The sequence below is a fragment of the Strigops habroptila genome, chromosome 4, assembly GCF_004027225.2.
Source record: "Strigops habroptila isolate Jane chromosome 4, bStrHab1.2.pri, whole genome shotgun sequence".
NCBI lineage: Eukaryota > Metazoa > Chordata > Aves > Psittaciformes > Psittacidae > Strigops > Strigops habroptila.
The window spans coordinates 11,505,128-11,524,940 of record NC_046358.1 but is presented as its reverse complement, the minus strand read 5'-3'; the positions used below and the strand labels follow the sequence as shown (position 1 = coordinate 11,524,940).

General features: G+C 40.6%; 1 protein-coding gene across 4 annotated transcripts in view; it reads right to left on the bottom strand.

The window, feature by feature from the left end:
• Positions 1 to 19,813, bottom strand: part of DDHD1 (DDHD domain containing 1) — a 70,394-nt gene that overhangs the window by 28,697 nt on the left and 21,884 nt on the right. For all 4 annotated transcript variants that reach the window (XR_003991097.1, XR_003991098.1, XM_030484046.1 and 1 more), the window contains 4 exons: positions 14,256 to 14,384; positions 12,348 to 12,495; positions 1,144 to 1,250; positions 899 to 1,005 (listed from right to left, as the gene is read on the bottom strand). Coding sequence is in view for 2 of the 4 variants with exons in the window: in XM_030484046.1 (XP_030339906.1) it covers positions 899 to 1,005; positions 1,144 to 1,250; positions 12,348 to 12,495; positions 14,256 to 14,384 (491 nt within the window). In the remaining 2 variants the exon portion in view is untranslated. The remainder of the gene's footprint in view (positions 1 to 898; positions 1,006 to 1,143; positions 1,251 to 12,347; positions 12,496 to 14,255; positions 14,385 to 19,813) is intronic.

Here is a 19,813-nt window from a genome sequence, read left to right as displayed (position 1 = left end):
AGGATGCTGGGGAGGGACTCTTCCTTAGGGACTGTAGTGGTAGGACAAGGGGTAACGGGTTCAAACTTAAACAGGGGAAGTTTAGATTAGATACAAGGAAGAAGTTCTTTACAGTGAGGGTGGTGAAGCACTGGAATGGGTTGCCCAGGGACGTTGTGGATGCTCCATCCCTGGCGGTGTTCAAGGCCAGGCTGGACAGAGCCTTGGACCACGTGGTTTAGGGCAAGGTGTCCCTGCCCATGGCAGGGGGGTTGGAACTAGATGATCTTAAGGTCCTTTCCAACCCTTACGATTCTATGATTCTATGATTAATGGGGTCATTCTATAACTACACAAAAGCACACATGCGCCTACACAGACATGGCAAGGTAAGATGGGAGCATTCAGTACACAAACAGTCCCCTAACAAACTTGAGGGTCATCTTGTTTTTCCTGCAAGGCAAGTACACAAGTGCATTATAACTGGTTCAGGCATGTTTGCACATGCTGCCATCCCATCTGAGTTCAGAACTGACAAAAATTAAGCAACAAATGTCCACGGATTTTGCAAAAGGTAAGAAGAATCTCAGCTTTATGGCCTCCCATTGCTCTGAATATACAGTTGCAAGAAAACCCTGTAAAATACCCTCCCATTTCCAAGCTCCTGATACAAACCCATTTTAGATAGTTATTTCTGCTCTAAATAAATTACACTGATTGTACATTTTGCTGTTTCTTTACTCCTCTCACTCTTAAAATTCTGTATTTTGATTACTATAGAAGACCACTACATACTTGTGAAGTGTTAGTATTTTTCATGCAGGGTCTCTCAGAAGGAAACATTGCTTACACTCCTAAGTCCAATTTGTTTCAGCCTCTTTGCCCTGCTCTAGTAAAAATGACATAAAACCACACTTACTTCGTCTCTATAAAGAGGACTGGTGTAATACATGATATCCATTGCACTGCTGTTCAGCATGTCCCTTAAACCTCTTACTTTATCTGGAGTAATGGAGTCCACAGTGTCTGGGGGGGGGGAAAAAAATAGAGACTTTAGTTACATGCAGGAGAATGATAAAATCCAAACAAGGCATGGGCATAGAACACAGCATGAACTCCTGGGGACAATTTTGCAGACTGCAGCAAAAGAACCAAGTAATGTACCTCCATCGAGGGTAAGTTTCGATCTCCATTCAACTGGAAGAAATTCAACAAGCGTTGAAAGATCAGAAAAATACTTTTCTTCTATTTTTCTTGCAGCATCTCGCATCCTATAAAAGAAGAAAAAAAGAACAAGTTCCTGTAAATACTACTGTTGGTGCTCTTTATCAAATAAAGCAAATGCATCCAGCAACAACACATTTCTTGCATTACTACTTGTCAATGCTTACTACCATAGGTAATTACCTCGACCTCATGCTTTTGTTATAAAGTACTTAAACCCTCAAATAATGAAAAATTCTGTGTATTACATGCTGAAAAGAGTTTAAAAAACTTTAAATATATTACACTATTGGCTTAACAGAAACCACGTAAAATCATTTGAAAGATATCTGTTCACTCGGGTGGGTTTGGGGTAGAATGCGACGGAAAAGTAAGAATTTTACCACCACCTTGAAAATCTTGAATTCACTGAAATCAACCATTAGGCCAGAATGTGAGGAAGACAGCTTAGTACTTTTTCAACATAGAGAAAAATATTAAAAATATTGCTTGAAAAGTCAGAATTTTATTTTAATTTTACATACCAAATTGGAAAGCTTGAAAGCTCTCAGAGTGAGAAATATTGTCACTTATTAGTATTTCAACTTGCAGTAGCAGACGAAAAGGCTAACTGGCCTTTTAAAAGACTTTTAATTTTTAAAGCATATCTGAACATGAACATTGATGCACCTCTCTCAAGGGATGCGAGAAACTTAAAATGCCTAATCCCCAAAGTATATCTGTCCCTCTCTGTTGTTTGGAAGAAAAGGGGACTAATGGCATATTTACAAAAAATACAAACTACTTTACTCGTGTGAACAACCCATCAGCAAAAATTAAAACCAGCATGAAATTATACAAGATAGTAAAATACGCGTGCATTCTATCAAAATCATTAAGCAACCAAACTGAGAAAGTGTTATATTTTCCTTTTTTTCCTTTACATGCATCTTGACTCCCAATGGTATTAGCATTTTTGAAGATGAGAACAACAAACTAAATCTGACCAAGGGGCAGCAGTGCTGGGTTTTGAGTAGCTGATTCCCAACTCCAGGCAGCAGAGGGATTTTTGTTTGAGGCAAAGCCCAGTTTCAACATTTTTTTTCCTGTTTTCAAAGCAAACCCCTTTTAATGATTGCTACAACCACAGGCATGATGACACTAATCTCCCATCTGTACTTCCATCAGTCCAAATACAGTTTAGTAAGTTTAACCCCTTAGCTGAGATACCTTACTTGAATATATTAATGTTCCTCTGTTCTTCAACAGAAATAAGACACTTTAGCCTAAATCACTAGCAATACCTGAGGCAGTAATCACTTAAGCTGCTCCATTTGATGAGCACTTTCTGCACCAGCACAGCACCAGCACTATACAGAGGTCCTATATAAACAACTCTGCCAAGCTCCCATCCTGAGTTTCAGGCCCCTTTAAAACTAAGTCAACAGTACAGAGCAGACAGCTGCAGGATGAAGTCAGGAGGCGCCCAAATCTTCCCCATGAGGTTCCACTGGAGGTGAAAATACAGATAAAAAGGTAGAAGCATTGACTAAACTTGTTCTTAATCTCCCAGTGTAGATGTCGCCCCGTTTGGACACAGGTCACTAAAGGGATTTAGGCTGTGCAGAAGAGCTGAAGGCAGGTGTGTCTGATGGAACAAACACAAGAGACGAATTTCAGCCATCACCAGCAGCTCCTGAGTGCTGCAGAGAGATGTCATGGTGGCTTTGGGCAAAATGCCTTCTACGTTTTTACTTCAGCCTTATCAGCTGCACAGCAAGAGAAACACACTTCACTGAGGAAGGAGTATGAAAAGCCAATGCCTTGCAAAAACATTTTCTACAAAGATAATTAATACTCCTTCTTTGTAATGCTTTTTTCCCCAGAAAAAGCCCACTATGATACTAAAAAAGATGATCAACAGCGTACCAAATTTTTGAAGCTGGCAGTCAAAACACACTTTTCCATAACTGAAACTTACTTTCTAAGAAAGGAAAAAGAAAGAGGGGAAAGAAAGAGAAGGAAGAAAGAGGTAGCATTCTTTCTTCCAAAGCCATTATAATGGCCTGACCAAACAGCCAAGAAACGCAACTGAGCAGCATCTCTATTTTTAAAGCCTGGTTTGACTGCACTCCTAATCTCCTAGTCTCTGGTCCAAAGAGATGGCAGAATGTCCTTCCCATGATGGTGGGGACGTGGGGGGGAATAATTCAGCAAGAGGATCTGCTTAAATCAGAGTTGATTTAAGGCCGGAACTGACCTAGCCTTGGAAAGCACAAAGCAAGCCTCCGGACTATGACCCCACACAACATGCCTCTCAGGACGCTTGTTTGAGAGCCCAACTTCAGCCACATGGAATTTCTAGATTACCAACAAGATAAAAATTCAGCAAATACATTAACATTCCTAGAGTCTCTGAGTAACCAAAACAAAAGAGAAACACGCCTGTCTGAACAAAATCATATGGTTACTAGCACAAGGAAATGTAGGGACATAAAATCTAAATGAATATTCTTTGGAACAGTTCTTCAGTATTGTCAAGTCAGCTTAACTTTCTCCGCATGAAGGAGTATGGTGGCTAGCTAGATGAATTCAGAAACAGTTAAGTTTAGAAGGAAACCAGGCAAGCAGCAATCCCAAATCCAATTCTAAAGCTGCTAGGCTTAAAAGTACTAAAAGCATAGAAAAGTTTATGAATAAAGCACAGACTACTACACAGGAACAGTTACCTTAAGTGAAGGAACTGGTAAATAACCCAGTCCTAACAATGTGGGAAAAAACATCCAAACTATTTACACATCATTAGCAGCTGTAAACTTTATGAAGAAATAGCTATTAGAGCTACTGACATCCCCATCTTCAAATAGCTACAGGTTTTCTTCCTGTTCAAAAGGATCCAGGTATTACTAAACCTATTAACAGGCAATCTGACACAGGATTTTTTTAACTAAAAGTCTCCTTTCTAAAGTGAGATATAAGAGTTTGGAAAAAACAGCACAGCCTAGCAATTCTGCCAGAGCTTTTGGAAAAAGCTTCAAGCCTCTGCTCCTAAAAGCCATGCCAAGCTCTGTTTCCTTATCCAAAATTCTGCAAAATGCAAAACCTAATTTTACTTGGATCTGGAGGGTTCCCACTCACGTCAGCTGAGGTTGCCCAGACATGGTCCAGCCTCTGGCGGGTCCCAAACTTAGAATCACAGAATGGTTTGGGTTGGAAGGGGCCTTCAAGATCATCCAAGTTCCAACCCCTCTGCCACAGGAAGGGACACCTTCCGCTAGACCAGGTTGCTTAAAGCCCTGTCCAACCTGGCCTTGAACACTGCCAGGGAACTTCTGCCAGAAAAATTTCTGGTCTCTTTTCCCAAGTAACAAGTGACAGGACAAGAGGTAACAGCCTCAAGCTGTGCCAGGGGAGGTTTAGATTGGGTATTAGGAAATATTTCTTCACCAAAAGGGTGATCAGGTATTGGAACAGGCTGCCCAGGGAAGCTGTGGAATCATCAGCCCTGGAAGTGTTCCAAAAACGTGTAGATGAGGCCCTTAGTGACACGGTTTAGTGGTGGACTTAGCAATCCTGGAGTAAAGGTTGGACTTGATGATGTTAAAGGTCTTTTCCAACATAGGTGATTCTATGATTCTATGGATGATTATGGACAAACTTCAAAAGCACACAAGTGCATTAGAAAACCAAAACCGAACTCTGCCTTGCAAAATGCATTCTGTTAGAAGTGCACAGAAGTTCTATTTCATCAAGTTTTTATTAACTGCCATCTCACTGATGTTAAATCAAATATGCAACAATTGCATTTCTCAGTGTTTTGAGCGTGCTCCTCCACTACGATACACTGCATTGCAAACAAATGTTATGAAGACAAATCACTGACTGAAGTTTTGCTGATTGCAAACTATATAGTTACTAAAACATTTAACTGTTACACTTTTCCTTGAACTTCCTGAGGCAATCCAGTTCAGTGCTACTAGCCAAATACTGTCAGAGGTGCAGTTATCCTCTCCTTTGTTATTTTACAGCAGCAATGTCCTGATCACAAGAATCATGGAGGCACTGACACACACCAGTAGAACAATTCCCAGTGCAACACATCTCATTTACAGTGAATGGCACTATACAACAGCTCCCACTGATTCTGATCAACAGTTTGATATTATAAATTCTAAAGAAAACTAGTGCAATTGCCAAGCAATGTGGCTATGCTCACATCAAAACCCCAGCATACATACGTGCTATATATAAGCTATACATATGCTATCTGTTCTGCTATAAAGGTGGGTTTGTTTTTTGTTCTTCTGGCTTTTAAAAATAAATATTTTGAGCTATTTTATCAGATGGCAAGTCCTTCTACTTACTTGCTAAATTAACACCAACTGAATTAATAAATCATCATCTGAACAGGCAGAGAAATCTTCTCCTTTCCAATACAAACGGAAGTTGAAATATTGACCTCAAAGCAACAATTACTTAAATCTATACACATGGCAACAACTACAACTTATGATTTTTCTAAGGAAGAAAAAAACCAGTCAGGCACAGATGCAACACATACCTTAGAAAGCATTTTGACATATTGCTATTTTCCATGAAAGAAGTAATGGCCTGAAAATAGATACTTTGAGACTCACAATAAATAAAATGTGCTTGTCTGTCTTTCTCTGATTAAAATAATAAATAATAAACCCTATTTTCACAGGTATACGTCCCTGCTAAAGGAAATATATTCTGGAGATAAGTTAACATATTTAGGGTTATTGCTTTGGAGTTTTTTAATCTTATGCTACTAATTTTACTCTTGTGTAGCATCCACAAATATTACATTAAAAACTGGGGAGCTACAAACCAAGTTAGGTTCAGCTAGGTCACAAATGTTATAAAATGACTTGATAGCTAGTAACAAAGCAAAATGCCTGAAGGTTCAAAAACGTTACTCACTTTATTTCCAAGTCACCTTTACAGACTCTCTTCAGTCAGATGATCCATAGCTAAGCAAAGGGAATGGTCTTTAATTTTAAAAGCATTAAATCAGCCAACTTCTTACCCTGAACTCTCAAGTTAAGAAACAGGGCAATGGGATACCCCACAGAAAAAACAACCCTCAGCTCTCACTACTGCCGGCAAAACTGTGTAGATCCATTCCTGGATTTGGTCATACAACTGGTAAATTATGCTCTAAAGCATTCCTCAACTGCTTTCATGACTCTGGAGTTCCCTCAAATGGAGGGCAGCACTCACTGCCTCTTTGAGGAAATAATACCAGGAGTTATTTAGGAAACTCAGGGCTGACTTGAGCTAAATTTAGTAAGCTGAAGTGAGAGTAGCAGGCATGAGTAATAAAAATTGAGATTTTTTTCTGCTCAAGCCAGAGGAAATGGAAGGGGGCTGTTTTCCAAAAGCTTAGCTGCACTGAAGAAATGCCAACTCAAGTCTTACTCAAGGTAGATTTCAAAGAGCAACTGCAAGACACAAGTCATCTTCTGACACTGTTCTTCAAGGATTTATCTGCTCTGAGACCAGACACATTAAGACTGCTGCTCCATGATACATGGAGACTCATTTTATTTAGGAAGAAAGATGGAAATTCTAGGATGCAAACAAAGTAAGCCTGATAGTGATTTGCAGTTCATTTTCAAGAATAACGGGACTCTGCAGGATCAAAAGAACTCAAGCTGCTTGGTTAGTTGATTACAGGATCCCTGTGGAAATCCAGGTGCTCCAAGTGCGAGTGCCTCCCTCCACAGCACCGCTTTCCAAATGGCAGGCAAGCCTGCCCTTCAGGGAGATGTTGGCTTTGCCATAAAGCAGATTGGGCATTCCATGTCACCATTGGTCATCCCCTGCCCCCTCACCACTCGTGTCTTTCAGATGGGGTTCCAGTTTTTCAGACAAACTGCAGTGATCCAGTTTACAATGGGACCATACAATCGTGCTGGTGTGGGCAGTAAAAGGACAGCACTGGGCAGAAATGAGGGCTGGGGAAGGATGGGAACAAGAAGAGATCTATAGATTCATCTAAGTTCTAAACAGGCTGTTACAGCTTCTCTCCAACGTGCAGCCGTGTTAGATAATGAATAAATCTACACAAAACAAGCTCCTATGAAAGCATTTAATGACCTAACTATCACCTTTTACCTCTTGGGCTGAACTTCTCATTTAGCTTGTACAGCAAGCTCAAGTTGAAACCTGTAAGACAATTTTTACCATTTGCATACTTAATTTCAGAAATATTACCAGCACTTAAGAATGGAAAACAAGCATGTAATATGTATTTAATGCAATGCAAGCATTTAAATGGAAAATAAGCAAAGCTACAATGTATCTGAAAAGCTAAAAATTATAGGAAAAATTTTACAGGGAATCTTGATTCCAGCAGCGCATATTTAATACACTGAAAGGCCTCTGAGAGGCTCTGCACTCTGTAAGGGCTTGCACATCACTGGAAATTTACCAAAATAGCTATTCTGAGGCAATTATTACAATGATAATCCACAATTAAAATGCTTTCTAATGGGACTTGCAATAAAAATGTAACTGGTGATTATGGAACGCCAAAATGACATTGCTTTTGAGCACAGCAAGTTTGTGCTAGGAGCAGCAGCACAGGCAAATACAATTTTTGAATCAAAACAGAAGATTTGGAGAGAGGCAGATAGATGCCAATTTTAGGGTAAGAGCAGCCAAGAAGTGTCACAACATTACAGCTTCTATGGAAATACACAGAACAGTAACTTCATTCAATTTTCCAAGCATAGGAGCTGGTGAAATTTAGAGGGTCTGACTTTTACATAAGCCAGGTAAAACAACAGGATTTTTTTAAAGAAGATTTGAGACATGGATAGTAACATTCCAAAATTCTATTAAAAATGTATAAGGATGCCCCCCCCCCCAAAATCTAGAAGCATAAGTTCAACAAAATCAGATATTGTGTTTCAGTGAAAAAAGATTCCAAATAACAATATTAAAGTGTGTACAGTAAAAGGATATCCCAAAATGACTTTTTTTAAAGTTAACATTGTACCTTATTGGAAACCTACTAATGCCAGAACCCCACTCTCCCCAATTAAGTACATTATGCCATAATATCTTAGTTTATATTACACAGAACTACAGAATATACTGTTTTCATCCTTAAATAATCATCCCTATGCTACCGAAGCAGCTCACAGCACATTATTCTGTTCACGTTAGGTTGGCTCAATCACTGTTCCAGCCTGGAGGAGGTACTGTCTCTTCCCAGACAAGTTCTGCAGTTAATATCAGCACTGACAGGAGCAGCTTGTTGTACCAGCTGCTGTTCTACATTTAGATAATAAATGCGTTTAACTACACTGTGGAAAAACAAAATTATGCCACATCTACCAAAGACCTGTTCATTCAAGCATCGATAAAATGCTTCTTTTCTATTTACGTACTTACAGGACACCCTGCAACCATAGCATCTAGCCACATTAACAGTTAGATTGAACTCCATTACTTAATGAAATTAACACATATAATTTTAAATCACCCTGGAAAGAGAGTTCTGTTTTCACCTCTGTAACCAACAGGATCTGCCTAATGATATGGATGCATCACATGAGCTGCACCAATTTCTTATCCAGCTGGTAACATGAGGACAGAGCATACCAAATGAGCTCTGGTAGGGTCTCTCACTGGCCTGGGTAACAGACAGAGTATTCCACATCTGGGTTATAAGCTGTATTTTTGCACTTTTCTTTCTATTTCTTTTAGGACCACTTATTCAAGTGAGGCTAAGTTTTTATGCTATGAACTGAAGTGTTGCACGCACACAGGCTCAGGTAAATACAAAAGTTTTATCTCAGGGTAGGATGAACTCAAAAAGAAGCATCAATAAATATATGCGACAAAATGCACAAGAGATTTTTTTTTGTGGATGGTAGAAAGGGAAGACACCTGAACAAGCATTCTCTTCTGCAGACCCCCGAGTCCCTCCAACAACCATACCAAAAAATGCAAGGTGTCACAGAGTTTGCCTTGCCCAACCTGCCTCATCTCTGTTCTCTTCCCAGAGAATCACACACTTCCTCTTTTTTTCTTTTCCCTCCCTCATCTGCTTTTTTCTCTGTAGCCATCCTTTCCTTTTCTCCACCATTCTCCATCAGGTCTTGCATTTCACCCAGGCATATGGCTAAGTCTCTCTCAACCATATAAACCCTAAGCAAACTGTACTCAAAATAGAATCATAGAATCATTTAGGCTGGAAAAGACCTTTAAGATTGAGTCCAACCATTAACCCAGCACTGCCAAGCCCACCACTAAACCATGTCCCTAAGCACCATGTCTACACGTCTTTTGAATACCTCCAGGGACAGTGATTCCACCATTTCCCTGGGCACTGACAATTCTTGACAACTGTTTTGGTGAAGACATTTTTCCTAATATTCAACCTAGACCTCCCCCGGCGCAACTTGAGGCCATATTCTCTTGTCTGGTCGCTTGTTACTTGGGTGAAGAGACCGACCTCCACCTTGCTAGTACCTGCTTTCAGGATATATTTCTTAGGTAAAAATTTGCTTGCTTTCAACTAAATTGTAACACACTGCAGTTTAAAAGCCTTAGATGAAAAGCGTCATATAAATCCATTTCTCAGGGTCCAGAGAGAGGACTGGTGGCACTCTGCAAGGAATGTCTCCTGCCAGATGTCCTGGGGCCTAAACCAAAAGCAATTTCTAAGGGACACACCTACCAAAGGTTCCCACACCAGGACACATTATAACTGTACATCACAAGTGACAGCCACGTCCTTCACAGCTGCATGCAGCCCTAGGCAAGAATGAGCTCTGAGGGCTGATAATGCCTGCTACATCTGCCACCCAGTAGTACCCAGATATTGATGAGGGAAGGAGTGGTGACACTGATGAGCAGACGTATGGCTTAAGTTAACAGATTTAGCACGGCTGCAACTACATGTTTCAAACTAAAGAATGTGCATTTAGGGGGAAAAAAAACACTGAAGTCTTTAGCTTCTGGTTTAACATGTGAGCAGTCAAAAAATATTTCTCCTTATCCATCTTATAATTTTTCAAAAGGCAACATTTGACTTCCTGTCTCCCTAATGGAAAAGAGTATAAAAAAGAGAAAGTACTAGTATGGCTTATGAGAGCTGCCACTGTGCTGGCTTGGCAGACATTTCTTCTAAAATCTCTTCCTAGAACATATGGGATGTTCCTTACTGGTAAGTTTAAAGCTATTAAAAAAAATAAAATCCAACCCAAACACAAACCCCAAAAATTTTCAATCTAACACAATAGGTTCATTTGCAGATTTTGTACAGAATACACAATTTATGTCAAGAATTAGCATTTAAAAAGGCTATGCAATACTGCCTGATATTTCCTGAGGATATGAGCAAGATCTACTGAAGCACAAAAAGTCTTGCTTCCTTTTTAGATAAAAGATTTCACATAATGGGCTGCCAATTAAAGCAGGACTTCTTATGGAATGAACACCTATACGCTGTGTCCTGAGCTGAAGTTAGACCACCCATACAATCCCTGTATGTATATTCAACAGAAAATGAGGTAGGGAAAAAGAAAAACCAGAAAACCTTAATGGTTCCAAGGTGGGAGTTTTATTTCTTTTTGCTGTTAAAACAGCAACTTATATTTAGGGCCTCTGCCCTTCCAAAGTAATTGCATCCTAAAAAAAAAAAATTAAATTTTTACATTTATTTTGGTGACTAACCAGCTTTTTATCAAGGGCTGTGGATCCTCTTCTCTTTGGTTTGATTGCTTGCTCTTAAACACCACAAATAAAAGAGCAGGTAAGTGCCAGAACAAGGGGAGTGAGGAGTAGCAGGTCGCTGCTTTGAGATGACAAATGACACAGCAGTGAAATCAAGAGGTATGCTCTACCACACGAGAGGACACTAGAGCGGAAGAACGAGCTGAAAGAACACAAGAGCCTGCTGACATGATGGTACACACAACAGTGATGGCACATAAGCACTGACATACATTGCCATTCTGGATTTAAAGGGAGGTTCACAAAGCTCTTACCACAAAATCAGCAATCCCAGTTCTACATACATATTCACAGGAGTCACTGGTATGTCACTATTCCTGTCAATTTTGATGGAACATAAAACTAAACCATCTGCACAACAGAGATCTGTAATTAACACTGTCATCATGACTTTACAACTTCTTCTATTATTCAAAATCTTTCCAGGTACAGCAGTCTCAATAGCTCAGAAGTTTCCCCATTCATCAGGACCCTAACTGGCCTTTGGAATTAGCTCAGATGTCAAGCCAAAAGCCATTTGCAAACCTGTCTTCACAACAGACATTCAATAGGAAGACCCAGTAAGCTTTCACACTTTAGTTTTCAACTGGCATCTATGCACAGAACTCCATGAACAGTCTCACAGCAATAGCTTCCAACTGCATGAAGTAACTCTGTCCACTTAGGAATGCCAACATTCCCACTAGCTCCCTGTTTCCCCTCTCTCGCCAGCAAACACTTCTCTTGCCCACTATTCTGACAGCTAGCTGGAACAACAGAGATTCCCCTTGATTTTGATCAAATGAAACATCCCTCCCTGCTGTGTCTGCAAAGTCAATGGTGCTAGAAATTCACAGGCCAGTCCCCTAAAAGACATTAGAATCGTTCAAACATAGAATGGATTGGGTTGGAAGGGACCTTCAAGATCATCCAGTTCCAACCCCCTGCCACAAGCGGGGACTCCTTCCACTAGAGCGGGTTGCTCCAAGCCCCGTCCAACCTGGCCTTGAACACTGCCAGGGACGGGGCAGCCACAACTTCTCTAGGCAACCTGTGCCAGCGCCTCACCAGCCTCACAGGGAAGAACTTTTTCCTTATATCTAATCTAAATCTCCCTCTGTCCGTTTAAAGACATTCCCCCTTGCCCTGTCACTACATGCAATTGTAAAGTTGCAAGTGTTGGTCATAAAAACAGAATATATCTTTGCTCTTCTTGCTTGCTGCTACTCTCACTAAGTCCATTCATCCAAATTCACATAGAAAGTAGTGTACCCACAATATAAAGACTCAGGGGAGGAGGAGCTGAAGGAAACAGGAAAAGATACAGCTGAAACCAAAGGGTCTGCTGTCATTTGTAATGTCAGCCTTATAACCAGGCTAGATTGGTATTGCAAATATTACAAAGCACTCACATAGCTGTATTTTTGATGATCCTTCCTTGGTCCATTTTCTGCCCAATACCATGCACAACAAACACAATGTGACTAATTTGTGGTGGCTTGTCTTCTAATGTAGCTTCTTCTACATAGCCTCTATGTAGCCTTGTCCCACTACTTAAAGCTGTAGAAAAAACATTATCCTAGATCAGTTACATGCTATGAAGTTGACAGAAGCTTGACTTTTCTCAGACCAACACATTAAAGTATTTTGAAAACAAGTTTATACATAAAGGAATAGCATGTACTTATAAGTATCTGCAACTAGGTGATATCAATTGTATCAGTCAGCGTATTACTAGGCCATTTCCACTGTAAAGATAACTAATTTCAGAAGTATTCTGAAAAAACACTTTTTAGAAAACAGTTGTGTAATTGTCCATCCACTTTTACAACATCATACCCTTCTTCTTTGTGTCTCAATCATTAAACTTCCTTGTATCTTCCCCTTACTCCCACAGCATGGAAAGAATCATGGAAATGATCTGCCCAAAAACCTGGTAAACACGGTCATTCTCTCTGACCCAATTAAGAGAGCTGGTTGAAAAGCTTCACAATTTTTCATTTTTATGAGGAAAACCTACGTTTTGTTTCAAGCTGATCCAACCTCAAATTTCCCCACTCATTCTCCAGCCCAGTGGCCAAACCAAAAATCCAAAAACCCAAGGCAGACATGGGTTTTCTCTCACTGCTACACCAATGGCTTGAGAAACCCACTGGCACAGTGTGTCTTCATCCCCCTCTAGTGACAGACCCGTATGGAGGATCACAGCCTTGCATAACCTGCGCGTGAGGCCAGCAATCCCTTCAGATGGCCACGTAGAAGGCAGCAGCACCATCCCCCTCCACAAAAATTGAAAGCAACTTCTTTTGGTTTTAAAGAGGAAGAAAACACTACAAAAATGCTAAAGGCAGTTTTTACACAGGACAGGCTTTGTTTACCAAGTGTGCTTTTATTTGATATGTTTCCCCTCAAATTGTTTAGGTCAGATCTTGCTTATTATTTATTACACAATATCCAAATTGTGTTCTGGTACAGACTACTTTTGGAACTGAAGCATTGAATTATAGTAAGTTTTGGCAACCATTTAATTAATTATCCGCACAAGAGCTCTGTGGGGTAAGAGGACATTAATTACAGGACAGAGGCATGGAGATTAAAGCCAAACCTATTACCTGATCTTGTTTCCTCAGAGACCAAGGAACAAGACAGATGCATATGTTCTTGTTTTTGTAGTTGTCCAGCAGTGCATAGGAGCACCACAACTGAGAAAACAAGTTCCAGTTTTCAAGGTTGGCAATAATCAAAGTTTTGCTTGAGAGAGACCACCCTCTCTTCCAACCATCTCAGCCTTGCTGGATTTACGACTGGTAGTTTTGAGCTTAAATAAGCCTGGATCCCTACTGGAAACAATTTCTGTCTAAATGCTTCACCCCTCCTCTAAGTTCATATGTCTGTTTAATGAATGGAAAAAAATGCAAGAGGTGGTGAGACAGGATGGTATGATCGTGTATTTAAGGAATGCATCATGTTATGCAAGTACACAGCACTAAAGTTAAGGTTGCAAAGGGATCTGTAATTCTTACGTTGTAGCTGCTAGACTCTGCCACTGTAATATTTTCATATACTTATTATGTAGTGCTAACTGCTGCATCCAAAATAAAATACGTAATAAAAATAACTCATAGCCGATTCACATCTAGTTACAATTATGTACAACAACCTAAAGGATCCTAAGATACTCTACTGTAAAAAATGCAATGGCCAAAGTGGGCTAAGTGACATATTAAAACTTCGAACCTGAAATCCCCCTCTAGTGTTCAAGTAACAAACTTAAAATACTGGTATTTACAATATCCTTTACAAACTGTGAAAAATATTACCTTTGGAGATCCCCAGCTTTTGTGTAACAGTTCTTGCGATTTTAGATGTTGTTGCATCACTGTAAAGATACACTTCATCCACACTGTGCCAGTCCACATGGTTGCGACTCAACTTCAGACTATGAATAGCTGCAGCAAAAGGAACAACAGTTAATTTAGATGGGTAAGAGGGAAAAAAAGTCTCTTCAAACAAAGACAAAGAGAGAAAGAGAGAGAGAGAGAACAGGGTAATTTACATACAGGTTAAAATCTAGCACTCCATTATACCTAAATCCATACTACTTCTTACCTTGAAAAGTTTTTACATTTAGGATTAATCTGACCAGGACAAGCAGCAGTTTGGAGACCACCTCTGACGACATTTCACATCATTCTCTTCACACCCTCATCTTGGGATGGTAGGTTTCCAAAATGCTCCCTTAGCTGGAAATAAAAACCAAGGCGGACAGGACAACGCATCCTGAAATATTGCAGGTGGGTGAGATGAGCAGGTGGCTGCCCCATACACTCTCATCACTAGAAAAAGAGCAATTTCACTCCTATCTTCTCTCTCCTATGTCTGTACAGCGAGATCCCTGATTGTGCATGTACTCTGCTGTAACACAGAGGCTTTCAAGGCTCCATTACTAGAAGGCTTCATTGCATTTCTTTCCTTTCAGAAATATCCAGAAGCTGGAAATGCGGTTCAATGAGAAAGCCTCTGAATGAATAATTTCTAGCACAGAACAGAATCTAGCTCTTTGAAAAAGCACTAAGAGCTCTACTGTTTTTTTGTGCGGTTATTGTGTTTTCCAGATTTGGAACTGATTGAACTCTGGGACCAACCTCATGACACACTGCCTGATTGTCAGGATTAAGCACAATGGCCATGTTATAATGCAAATCAGAATCTCTCATCTAAGGCTTGGAGCCTGAATAAGCAAAGCAAAATAATTTGGATTTCACCTAAGTTTGACAGTCTGCTGCTTACATCTCATTTAATGTGGGATATGCAACATTTGGAGAGCTGATAACAGCAATAGCCCTGTAACAAAAAGAAGTGTTGTTTAACTGTCAGTGGTCTTGCTAAAAGTCCAAAGTCATGGAAAACACCCATGGGGGTTGTTTTGGTTTGTGGGGATTTTTTTTTTTGGTGGCTGTTCCGCCCCCCTCCAATAACAGCTCTAACCTGTCCCCTACCCGAAGCCACTCAAATGAATTTTTTATACTCTTTTAAAAACATTCTGAGAAAGCCTGAGCCATCATAATATCATATTTTAACTCTGCCATAGCACAAACCAGCCACATTAAGGTAAAAGTTGTGACCTTTCTCCTGTATTTTTTATTTCTCTGCCAAGGCAGATAGCCCTAGCATAGTCTGATGAAAAACTAAATGAAGTCTGTAAGAAACAAGAGCATTAGAAAAGGATTACCTTTTCTGCTATAGCAAATAACTGTCTGATTCACAGACAATAACTAGAACTATATTGCTGGTTTACATTGACAGAGGAAGAACACAGAAGGAAGTAAGCCACTCTTTGAAGAGCAGACATGTCAGCTTAGGGTAGCAACAGACTAGAGCAAGAAACTGAGAACTCATAAACATCCCTGCAGGCGCAGACATGAGTCCATGGCCAGAAATCTGAATTTAGAACTGGAGAAGGAAAGCAAACTACCAGCAAAACTTCCTCTTTCAGACTTGGAGACAATGCAACAGACACTGTGATGTCCTGAGAGAGGCACGTAGTCAAGTGGCAAAGGCAAAGGGACCTCCTTGCAGATATTTCTGCAATCTCCTCCATCCTCAATTCCATGACCAGTGTAGACTTTTTATGCATTGTATGGCAGGTCTTTAAGACCTGTTCCACCTGCATTCTGTAAAATCCCTCTTGTAGTATGTTCCTGGGGAAGCTGACAGAGGAGGGCTGGAAGCTTGGAGAGCGTTGTGCTCAATGTCCAAGCATGCAGAGGAAAAGATGGAGAGGCCTGGGCCCAAGTCGCTTATTACCACTGGAAGAATAGCAGTTTGCGGAGAAGCGATCCTCAGACTTTTCTGGAATCAAGTCCAGCCTCTCTATTGGAAAGAATATACAATAAGAAGTAGGTTTTCCCTACCCTGCATGAGTTATTCTCACTTGGGAAGAACAAATTCCTAACTTTTACAGTGTTTATCAAAAACACATATGTTGAAGGCCACATGAAAATCAACTACAAGACATGCAAGCACTGAGGAACTGCAAAAGAAATAGCCAATACTATTTCTCTGCATATTTAGTAACGCCACCAAAAGGGAACTTCAAAAATTTGGTTTACTGTTAACACAAGCACCACATGAAATGACCAGTAACCTTCAGCAGAATCTTGTCTCTTGAAAACTTACCTGAGACGCATTGTTAACAGACATGCTGCAGTCAAGCTCAGATATGTATTTTTACAGCACTTTGGACTATACACACTTCCTTTCTACTCAGCACTCAGAATTAAAAACGTGTTCTGGCTTTTTAACCTACTGATTTGCTAGTAACACTATAAATTTTGCAATTTTGACATATTTATGTTTTATTTTGCAACTCTTGGTGAATTTTGTTTACCAACACACTTGCTGCTTTGCTTTTGAGTTCCTGTCCATGTGTACACCCCAGAGCAAAGTCCAAACCAGCAGCAGAGACACTTAAGCACTGAAAACCAGTGCCTGCAGGCCATTTCAAAGTCGCCATGCACTCCAGTGCAGTATTTTGCAGAAGTCTGGATAACGCTTCCAGGGTGTCTATCTTACCAACCAGAAGGAGACACATTCCTTTAAAAGTTAACAAGAGTCACCTGGGTCAAAACAAAGCTGGTGCTCCATCTTGGCATTCTGTTTTGAAATCCCGGGGGATGCACTGTTTAAAAAGTCTGCCTGGGGATCAACACACCCATTCCACAAGCTGACCATCCTCTTACTGAAGTGGGGCGAGATTTTGTCTCCCCTTTTTATGTATATAAATAAAGTATATCTGAGATGTCTGTTCATCCTCAGACCCCTGGATGTAATGTCCACCAGTGGAACAGAAACCCCCAATAAAGAAAAATCTATCACCCTAAGCTCCAGGCCCTCTTGGTGTGCAAAAACATCCCCTCAAAATAGAAGTGACATCCCACTTGATGAATATTGTTGTGCTTTCTCCATCCTTACATAAGATATGTCCCAGTGATAACAATGTCTGGGGAGAGAAAAATGGTACATCCTTGCAGATTTGCATAGCAGAAACCCAATGGAGAGAAGAACTGCCTAGCTGATATCAGTCACAGGGATAAATGATCCACAAGCCATGTGTGCATGAACAGCTAGGCAGAGACAGTGGTTCTCTGTCACTACGCACAGGAGATACTCTTTAGGTAAAAACAAAACAACCCTGCAATAAGGTACCTCTTCATGGGGGCCAACACTGCACCGAGGACTGTGAAGAGATTCTCAAGACTCTCAAGAGCCCAACCAAAAGGAGCTTCTGCTGCTGACAGTCCCAGAGTGGGAAGAAATGAAATGTCTTTGGAGAGGACCTGATAGCAATCTGAAAATAAGCATCCTAAAAAAATCAATATATGCAAACTGTGCTTTCCAGGTATGGGATAACAAGGGCTGCCACTGCTGTTTTGAAGCTGAACACAGGAAACAAAGATATGTTTTCCTAGAAATGATATGATAATGTGATTTACATTCTCTCTGCAGAACAAATGGTGACTGTCCTATAAACTTCTTACATGCTGCAGAGGTGGCAAAAATGACAACACAGGAGCTTTTCATACCAAGAGATGTCACAGAGTGTCAGGAAGTCACCAATGTTGTAGAGTGGCTGACAAAGCCAAATCACAGAATTCAGATTAGGCAGTAGGTATGCCACAGAGGAATACACGTGTTCATTCCTCTGCCTTCTGGGTCCCTCAGAAGCACGTTTTCTGTGTTTGTGGATTCTCTCCAGGGCACCAAGCTAGGATGTTGCTGAGCTTCACTGAGATCCGACTCTGCCTATGACATCTCTGAACATCAGGCATAGAAGATGAAGGGTCTCCCATGAAACCATGGAACAAGAACCTCCCTCTGGACCAGACTTCTTGCAGCTTTGTGCACAGCTTGCTTAGAAGGCATCTTTGTAGGTGCATCTTCCCTACCTGCAGAAAACCCTAGGTATTCTGTACACTGCTTAGTTTTCTAGTTCGGGATTGAAGGCCAAGCCCATGCAAATGAGACCAAATTTTTGTTTCCTTTGGATCCAGAAACTAGAAATGAAATGTTTTTCAGGAGTACCTACAGACACCTACAGCATGAGTATGTGAAAGGCATAACCCCACTGTAGATGGAAGACAGCCTGACACTAGACAGTAGCAAGCAAGCCATGCAAAAACAAGGAGAGAAGCACAGAGGAAGTGAGAGGGATCAAGAAATAACTTCTTTCAGCTGAAGAAATCAATGGCTACTATCACACAAACTTCCAGTTTCACCAAGATAGATGAACACAGAAGGGAAAAAGCAATCTAAAAAGTTTAAATATGAAAACTGGAAAAGTAAACATAAAATATAGAATATATATTCCTACAGCCTTGAAGAACCTGATCTCAATTAGACTGCAGAAACTCATCTTAAAATAACTGGAGAATAACCGAGGAGCAGAAAACCTGCACAATTTTTTATGCTTATAGCACCAAACACATGGAGAAGCCAGGATGTGCACATTGCATGTGCGCTGCTAGTGGAAACATCCTCCCAACTGAAGTGCTTGAGGAGCTGAATACCTCCAGCATCAAGAGCAGACAGACAGACACCCGAACACGCCATTTCATGGGGCCAGCAGTTTAAAATTAAATACCTTTTACGGTAAGCACTTGTTTTTTTACCTGATACTTTGCCATGGTTTAAACCTAGCTGGTAACTCAGCACCATGCAGCTGCTCTCTCACACCTCCTTCCCCCTCCCTAGGTGGGATGGGGAGGAGAATTGAAGGAGTGTAAACCCCACGGGTTGACATAAGAACAGTTTAATAACTAAAGTACAGTATACTACTACCACTAACAGTAAGAATAAGGAAAATATCAAGGGAAGAGAATATAAAACTAAAAGGGGAAAAAAAAACCCCAAATGCCAAAACAACAAACACAAGTGATGCACAATACAATTGCTCACCACCAGCTGACCAATACCCAGCCTGATCTGAGCAGCAATCAGTCACTTCTGGGTAACTCTCCCCAGTTTATATACTGGGCATGATGTGCTGTGGTACAGAATATCCCTTTGGCTAGTTTGGGTCAGGTGTACTGTCTCTGCTCTCTCCTGGCCTCTTGTGCCCCTCCTCACTGGCAGAGCATGAGAGACTGAAAAGTCCTTGATCAGGGTAAGCATTACTTAGCAACAACTAAAACATCTGTGTGTTATCAACATTATTCTCAGACTAAAGCCAAAACACAGCACTGCACCAGCTACTAGGAAGAAAATTAACTCTATCCCAGCCAAAACCAGGTCATACTTTTATCTACCTGTAAAGACCAAAGCATGGGGTGATTCTCTTCTACCTGAGTTTGACTATGCTCAAGTCAAAATAAACTTA